At 41.8% G+C, this 8,945-nt stretch overlaps 1 protein-coding gene across 1 annotated transcript in view; it reads left to right on the top strand.

The window, feature by feature from the left end:
- The window catches only part of LOC115196699 (phosphatidylinositol phosphatase PTPRQ), a 41,277-nt gene extending 36,914 nt beyond the window's left edge, over positions 1-4,363 (top strand). Inside the window, exons 39-49 of the mRNA XM_029757538.1 lie at positions 9-137; positions 432-476; positions 911-937; positions 1,061-1,142; positions 1,254-1,344; positions 1,419-1,495; positions 2,155-2,289; positions 2,370-2,495; positions 2,709-2,990; positions 3,158-3,281; positions 3,358-4,363. Coding sequence (XP_029613398.1) covers positions 9-137; positions 432-476; positions 911-937; positions 1,061-1,142; positions 1,254-1,344; positions 1,419-1,495; positions 2,155-2,289; positions 2,370-2,495; positions 2,709-2,990; positions 3,158-3,281; positions 3,358-3,395 — 1,156 coding nt within the window. The 3' untranslated portion in view covers positions 3,396-4,363. The remainder of the gene's footprint in view (positions 1-8; positions 138-431; positions 477-910; positions 938-1,060; positions 1,143-1,253; positions 1,345-1,418; positions 1,496-2,154; positions 2,290-2,369; positions 2,496-2,708; positions 2,991-3,157; positions 3,282-3,357) is intronic.
- Positions 4,364-8,945: the final 4,582 nt, after the last annotated feature.

Here is an 8,945-nt window from a genome sequence, read left to right as displayed (position 1 = left end):
AATGGCAGGATCCGTCAGCGTCAGAAGGAGGGAGGGACCTATTCTCCCCGGGAGGCGGAGATTATAGAGACCAAGTTTAAACTGGATCAGATGATCGCTGTGGCCGACCTGGAGCTGAAGGAAGAGAAGCTACACCGGTCAGTGTGTGTGTGTGTGTGTGTGTGCCTACGTGTGCGTGTCTGTTTCTTCACACACACACATACACACTCCCTCTCTATCACTCCATCACAAAGGTTCACCCTCTGTAACATTATGTCCACTCTACCTCTAACACTCTTCCGACCTACCTGCATGCCTACAGACTGTGCTTGGCTACTGTTAGCACACACACACACACACACACACACACTCACACTCACAATCACACAACCACACACATGGCTGTCTGCCCACTCTCTCACTTTAACCCCTCTCTCACACTCTCTCTCCAGGTATTCCTCCTTCTTCTTTAGACGGAAGGAGATATTTGTCATCCAGTAAGTTGGTATTACAGATGTAGGATCTTCATTTGATCACTCTTTTGTTGCTGCAAACTTGTAGTGTATTTTAGTTTTAAAAACGTTTGTAATTTCCACTTTTACATCTCTGACTTGATTTGCCCTAATGAAAAGTCTATCAACCCCTATAAAAATGTCCATTAATTATAATCCACGTAATAATTCACATTTTCTGTATCTGCAGGATTATTTTCCTGGCTCAAATTAAGATCCTACATCTGTAGGCAGTGTGTTGTAGCTCTCCATGTGTGTGTTGCAGTGTGTTGTTGTCTCTCTCATTGCTTTAGTTTCGTAGTGAAGTGCTGTTATTGATTCAGTGTGTGAGTCTGTAACTGGAGAGTAATGGAAAGTAGAGTCTGCCGTACTCACAGTGTGCTAGTGTGACTCACATTGTTCTGTCAACTCTGTTTCAGACTTCTCAGCTACAGAAAGTCTCTCAAGTAAGTCACCTAATGAGTGTGTATGTTGTGCTATGTGATTGTATTTGCTTGGCAATACTAGTTAGATGTGGATTGCTGCTCTGTGAAGGATTTCTCTTACCCCCATCTCTCTCTGTCTCTCAGGCCGGTCAATAAGAAGTCTTTTCTGCAGCATGTAGAGGATCTGTGTGCCAACGAGAACGCCAAGTTCCAGGAAGAGTTTGCAGTATGTAACTCTGACCTCTGACCCCTGTGAAAACCTGTGTGTGTGTGCGCGCCTGCGTGTATGTGCGTGTCTCTGTGTGTAGTCTGACAGTGTTAACCCTGTCCTTTCCAGGAGCTACCCAAACTGCTGCACGACCTGGCTACATCAGACGCTGACCTTCCCTGGAACAGATCCACGAACCGCTTCACTAACATCAAACCCTGTATGAGCACACATGCATGCACACACACTAAGCATAACAAACACACACAGCCTAACACACTCTCTCCTCTACAGACAACAACAACCGTGTTAAGCTGCTGTCTGAACCTGGCTTGCCTGGATCTGACTACATCAACGCTAGCTTCATCTCAGTGAGTCTCTCTCACACACACACACACACACACACACACACACACACACACACACACACACACAGGAAAGAGAACACTCATGCTTTTAGGGAACATGTCATCATCTCTTGAACCTTGCAATCTAAACACTCCAATGTTTGTGTTTACTACAAAACTGGAGACTTGTGGGTTTGATCCCAGGCTGTGTCACAACCGGCTGTGACCGGGAGACCCATGGGACGGCACACAATTGGCCCAGCATCGTCCAGGTTAGGGGAGGGTTTGGCCGGCTGGGATTTCCTTGTCTCATCGTGCTCTAGTGACTCCTTGTGGTGGGCCTAGTGCCTGCAAGCTGATCAGTTGGACGCTCATCAGTTGGACGGTGTTTCCTCCGTCACATTGGTGCGACTGGCTTCCGGGTCAAGAAGCAGTGCGGCTTGGCAGGGTCGTGTTTTAGAGGACGCATGGCTCTTGATCTTTGCTTCTCCCGAGTCCGTAGGGGAGGTGCAGCGATGAGACAAGATCGCAACTACCAATTGGATATGATGAAATTGGGGAGAAAAGGGGGTAAAAGTAAAAAATGTAATAAAAATAACAAAAAAATAACTGGAGACTTGTGACTTTCCACTGTTCTGACTATAATATTCTCTCTCTTGCTGCATCTCCTTCTCCCTCAATAGGGCTATCTGTGTCCCAGTGAGTTCATAGCGACCCAGGGTCCTCTCCCCGGTACTGTGGCTGACTTCTGGAGGATGATCTGGGAGACTCGCACACAAACCATTGCTATGCTCACACAGTGCTATGAGAAAGGAAGGGTAAGGACTGGACCAAGGTTCTAGTAGTGTCAGGGTTGAATGTCTGTTTAGATCCGCTGTCACCAATTGTGTGTGTGTAGATCCGGTGTCACCAGTACTGGCCAGAAGATAATAAGCCGGTCACAGTATTTGGGGACATCATCATCACCAAGTTGACAGAGGACGTCTATCCTGACTGGACCGTCAGAGCTCTCAAAGTGGAGAGGGTAACACACACACACACACACACACACACACACACACACATACACACATACATACATACATACATACATACATACATACATACATACATACATACATACATACATACATACATACATACATACATATATTTGAGAACCCCAGAATAACTACGTTTACAGAGTTTCCCTCTTGATAATAAAAACATTGTTCTCTTTCTTTCTTTCTCTCCCTAGCATGGGGACTTCATGGTGGTTCACCACTTCAACTACACCTCCTGGCCAGAGCATGGTGTACCAGAGTCCAGCACCACACTCATACAGTTTGTTCGAGCCATCAGAGCCAACAGGCATGAGAACACCACTATAGTGGTGCATTGCAGTGCTGGTGTAGGCAGGACAGGAGTGTTTATAGCGCTGGACCACCTAATTCAACACGTCAGTGATCACGACTTTGTGGACATCTATGGTCTGGTGGCTGAACTACGCAGTGAGAGGATGTGTATGGTGCAGAACCTGGTGAGAAAGATGTCTTTATACAAAATGTATCATAAAATAATGAAATATTCTGACTGTGATATGGATATGATACTTTATAGTATGATCTAGTTTCCTCCTGTTGTCCTGATCTATTCAAACTTGTAGAGAGCCTGACATAATCTTACCAAGTGTATGCATGTCCCCAGGCCCAGTATATGTTCCTACACCAGAGTACTCTGGACCTGCTGAACAGTAAAGGAAACAGCCAGTCCATCTGGTTCGTTAACTACTCTGCTCTTGAGAAGATGGACTCACTGGATGCTATGGAGGGTGAGCGGACGCACATACACATACGCTAGCAGACACACATAAACGCACATTTCACATCTCTTTTGTTCTCTTGCAGGTGATGTTGAACTGGAATGGGAGGAGACTACGATGTAAAGGCTGAGAACTTCTCAGTCAACTTCACACCTGATAAACACACCTATTCCTGAGTCATGGGGCCAAATCCTGGACATACTGACTGTTTGTCAGATGGATTGGTCCACCAGAGATAGAGGGAGTGAAAGAGAGAGGGGGAGAGAGAGAGGAAGGAGAGAAGTTGCCCTTTTTTGGCAGGAGAGTCAAAACCACACAACAGAAACTTGGTGGTTCCCTGGCCTGAATCAACACACCATTGCAGCCCTCTTGGAGCCCTGCATCTTTTCTATGTCCACAGGCAGAAAAGAAAGAGTGGGAGATACATGTGTATATATAGTAGGGCTGTCAGAGTTAACCAGTTAACTCAAGTTAATTTCTTGTCATTTTAGTGCACACATTTCTTTGTATCACGTTTAATCATGTCTGAAAGTGTTCAAAATAGACTGAAAACATCCAAAATACATCATGCATACAGCTAAAAACCACAATGCGATGTCCAAACAAGTTGACATTGAGGTTAAAGAACGTGTGTTTTATCAATTTACCTGATTTTAATTATTGTTACTTTGGACAAAATCAAGACGTAAATATTCTTGTAATGCTTTTTGTATGAATAATCTTAAATTACAGCCCAATTTTAGCAATGACGATTAATCACAGCAAATCCTGCTATTAACGCAATTACATTTTTTCTTCTTCATTTGACAGCCCTAATATATAGGCTATATATATCACACATGTAGATACACAGGTATCTTGCACTAGTCATACCACTGTGTATTTTATTATATTCTTGTATCATGTTTTTGTACATTTAAGTTGTTCAGCCAAATAGTGTTGTCACTGTGTTCATATGTTTGTTTATATCACGTGTTACTATGTTACTATCATCGTGTTTGGGGGATAATATATTTGTGGGGTGTTATGGTTTATTTGATGTATTTTCTCTGTGTTCTACATCTGTGGAGTAAAATCAACTCCCCTACTCACCTGTCTGTCTTATCAGTCTGCATATCTATCGATCTGTCTGTCTGTCATCTTGTGCACTGTGAGCTGTTTAGTGGACAAGAAATTACACCCTGAGAAAGTCTGAGAAACTGTGTGTACAGTATCACGCGCACACACACACACACACACACACACACACACACACACACACACACACACACACACACACACACACACACACACACACACACACACACACACACACACACACACACACACACACACACACACACACACACACACACACAGAGGACTCAAGGCAGAGTACAAACTACTTTATTCTTTATTAATTTCAAACAATTCTTTAGAAATATTCCATTAGTAAACACTGTAATTGTTATAAACATGATATTCTCTTAGTAAATACTTTATAAGTGTGTCGGTGCACAGGTGCTCAATAGTGTAACACATCTCCAAGATGGACACATCTCCAAGAAGGACAGGTGAGCCAGACTCAGGGTTAGGGTTAGGGCGATAATATGTTAGGGCTTTAGAACATGCTAAAATGTCTACTATGATTCCTGCTTATTTTCCACTAAACCATCTAATGCTAACGCTAGCACGATCACAGCCACAGTATAACTCTATGATCATTTAGTGATGTCATCATGTAGATGTGTCATCTCTGTGTGTGTTTCCATGGTAACTGGACTGCCTGTTTTGTCTCCCGTGGTAACAGTGGGGTTCTGTTGCCCCCATAGTCTGAAAAACAAATCGATTTTTTTTCTTGTCCAAGTTAAATACAATTTCCTCCCCTCTGTATAAATACACACATCAGCACTGCCCATTATTTCTATGTTAAATCTATATATCACCTATATACTCATATCCATTATTCATCTGTACTCCAAAAATATGGTGCGACACTTAGAGGACAGTCTCAGTGGGTCACCACGTGTCACAGCCCTCAGAGAGAGGGGAAGGAAGAGATGTTACAACAATCAGTAATAATAAAACAAATTAATATTCTGATAAATATCTTATTTTGTAAGTCATTCTCTGGTTTAATGCTGTGTGTGTGTGTGTGTGTGTGTGTGTGTGTGTGTGTGTGTGTGTGTGTGTGTGTGTGTGTGTGTGTGTGTGTGTGTGTGTGTGTGTGTGTGTGTGTGTGTGTGTGTGTGTATTGTATTGGTTGTGTATATACATCCCTGTGGGACAAGCAGTCCAGTGAAGAGTAGAACAGGCAAACGTAAATTCCGGACTATAAGCCGCAACTTTTTTCCCACGCTTTGAACATCACGGCTTAAACAATGACGCGGCTAATATATGGATTTTTCCCGCTTTCAATTTATTTTTATTTTTTTAAACATTCTGTGACGTGCTCAGTTTTTTGGCGGCATGAAGCTTTCATTAGACCAATGAAATTGCCGAACGGGTTACGGTCAAACAACTTTTTTGTTTACTGTTTAGATTAAATCGAGCGCTCTCAAACTTCCCATCATTCTGATTACGGTAGTCCTTTTGTCACCCTCATCATGGCAAGACACGGAGAAATGCATATGATGCAGCTTTCAAGTTGAAGGCGATTGATCTGGCTGTTGGAAAAGGACATAGAGCTGCTGCACGGGAGCTTGGTCTTAATGAGTCGATGATAAGACGTTGGAAACAGCAGCGTGAGGAATTGACTCAGTGCAAAAAGACAACTAAAGCTTACTGCTAATTTTTTATTTTTTGTTACAAGCCGTGTTTCGTTAAAGCCTATTTATTTTTGTTACAAGCCGTGTTTCGTTAAAGCCTATTTATTTTTGTTACAAACCGTGTTTCGTTAAAGCCTGTGTAAAGTTCATTTGTTTCAATGTACCGGTAGGCACCTGCGGCTTATTTGTGTTCAAATGTATAATTTTTTTTTAAATTCAGTGGGTGCGGCTTATATTCAGGTGCGCTTAATAGTCCGGAAATTACGGTAATCATGTGAGAATGGGTATAGATTCACAACGTGAGACTGAATATTCAAAAGGACTAATAAGCTAGAATGTTAGAACATGATCAATTAATAAGATTCAACACGAATGTTTTTATGAACTAATCATATGAACATCATTAACTAATAAGATTGAAAGTTGACAAGTAGCAGATCAAATAAGATTGTCGTCAGTACTGGTGTTTACCTGAGTGTGAGGCTTGGACCCATGTAACAAAACCTCAGAGACGATAACAATGGTATTCACACGCCCGCAAACACACACACACACACACACACACACACACACACACACACACACACACACACACACACACACACACACACACACATATATAGAAGTCAGACATTATTGTAATAATCTGTAAACCAGGCCTCAATAGAAACAGTCTTCCCTCCCTGCTGCTCTGACATACTCACTTCTTCAGGATCAAAAGTATTATTAGCATCTCATTATCATCTTATAACACAAAACACAGAGTGCCAAGGAGGAGGGCTAAAACCCTAGGTGAGAGTTGATGATGTGATGGAGATGATACAGTTTAAGTTGGAAGTTTACATACACTTAGGTTGGAGTCATTAAAACTCGTTTTTCAACCACTCCACAAATTTCTTGTTAACAAACTATAGTTTTGGCAAGTCGGTTATGATATCTACTTTGTGCATGACAAGTAATTTTTCCAACAATTGTTTACAGACAGATTATTTCACTTATAATTCACTGTATCACAATTCCAGTGGGTCAGAAGTTTACATACACCAAGTTGACTGTGCCTTTAAGCAGCTTGGAAAATTCCTGAAAATTATGTCATGGCTTTAGAAGCTTCTGATAGGCTAATTGACATCATTTGAGTAAATTGGAGGTGTACCTGTGGATGTAATTCAAGGCCTACCTTCAAACTCAGTGCCTCGTTGCTTGACATCATGGGAAAATCAAAAGAAATCAGCCAAGACCTCAGAAAAAATTTGTCGACCTCCACAAGTCTGGTTCATCCTTGGGAGCAATTTCCAAATGCCTGAAGGTACCACGTTCATCTGTACAAACAATAGTACGCATGTATAAACACCATGGGACCACGCAGCTGTCATACCGCTCAGGAAGGAGACGCGTTCTGTCTCCTAGAGATGAATGTACTTTGGTGCGAAAAGTGCAAATTAATCCCAGAACAACAGCAAAGGACCTTGTGAAGATGCTGGAGGAAACAGGCACAAAAGTATCTATATCCACAGTAAAACGAGTCCTATATCGACATAACCTGAAAGGCCGCTCAGCAAGGAAGAAGCCACTGCTCCAAAACCGCCATAAAAAAGCCAGACTACGGTTTGCAACTGCACATGGGGACAAAGACTGTCCTTTTTGGAGAAATGTCCTCTGGTCTGATGAGACAAAAATAGAACTGTTTGGCCATAATGACCATCGTTAGGTTTGGAGGAAAAAGGGGGAGGCTTGCAAGCCGAAGAACACCATCCCAACCGTGAAGCCAGGGGGTGGCAGCATCATGTTGTGGGGGTGCTTTGCTGTAGGAGGGACTGGTGCACTTCACAAAATAGATGGTATCATAAGGAAGGATAATTATGTGGATATATTGAAGCAACATCTCAAGACATCAGTCTGGAAGTTAAAGCTTGGTTGCAAATGGGTCTTCCAAATGGACCATGACCCCAAGCATACATCCAAAGTTGTGGCAAAATGGCTTAAGGACAACAAAGTCAAGGTATTGGAGTGGCCATCACAAAGCCCTGACCTCAATCCTATAGAAAATTTGTGGGCAGAACTGAAAAAGCGTGTGCGAGCAAGAAGGCCTACAAACCTGATTCAGTTACACCAGCTCTGTCAGGAGGAATGGGCCAAAATTCACCCAACTTATTGTGGGAACCTTGTGGAAGGCTACCCGAAACGTTTGACCCAAGTTAAACAATTTATAGGCAATGCTACCAAATACTAATTGAGTGTTTGTAATCTTCTGACCCACTGGGAATGTGATGAAAGAAATAAAAGCTGAAATAAATAATTCTCTCTACTATTATTCTGAAATTTCACATTCTTAAAATAAAGTGGTGATCCTAACTGACCTAAGACAGGGAATTTTTACTAGGATTAATGTCAGGAATTGTGAAAAACTGAGTTTAGATGTATTTGGCTAAGGCGTATGTAAATTTCCGACTTCAGAATGGTGAACTTATTACTAAATGAAATGAGAGTTTGACTGTGTGATAATAGGTTGCTTCTTGTGTAAATATTTTCTGTCTGGATTTTAATGATTTGTTACTAAATGAAATGAGAGTTTGACTGTGTGATAATAGGTTGCTTCTTGTGTAAATATTTTCTGTCTGGATTTTAATGATTTGACTGTGTGATAATAGGTTGCTTCTTGTGTAAATATTTTCTGTCTGGATTTTAATGACAGTTCCATTCACTGGGAGGAATTCCTTTTGTTGCATCAGCTGTGTGATATCAGGGCAGGGTTATAGTCAGGGATTAGGGGGTGGGAGGGGCATTCTAGAGTGTTCTTTCTAAAGTCAGGTACAGATATAGATATGTACAGATGACACTGTGTCACAAGAGCTGTCAGATTAGAAAATCTATCTTTAGAAATGTTGTCAAAAGTACATCATAATCAAAAATACACATTACATCATTA

The sequence above is a fragment of the Salmo trutta genome, chromosome 7 (genome assembly GCF_901001165.1).
Source record: "Salmo trutta chromosome 7, fSalTru1.1, whole genome shotgun sequence".
Lineage (NCBI taxonomy): Eukaryota > Metazoa > Chordata > Actinopteri > Salmoniformes > Salmonidae > Salmo > Salmo trutta.
The sequence above is the reverse complement of the archived record's forward strand: the minus strand, read 5'-3'. Positions and strand labels throughout refer to the sequence as shown.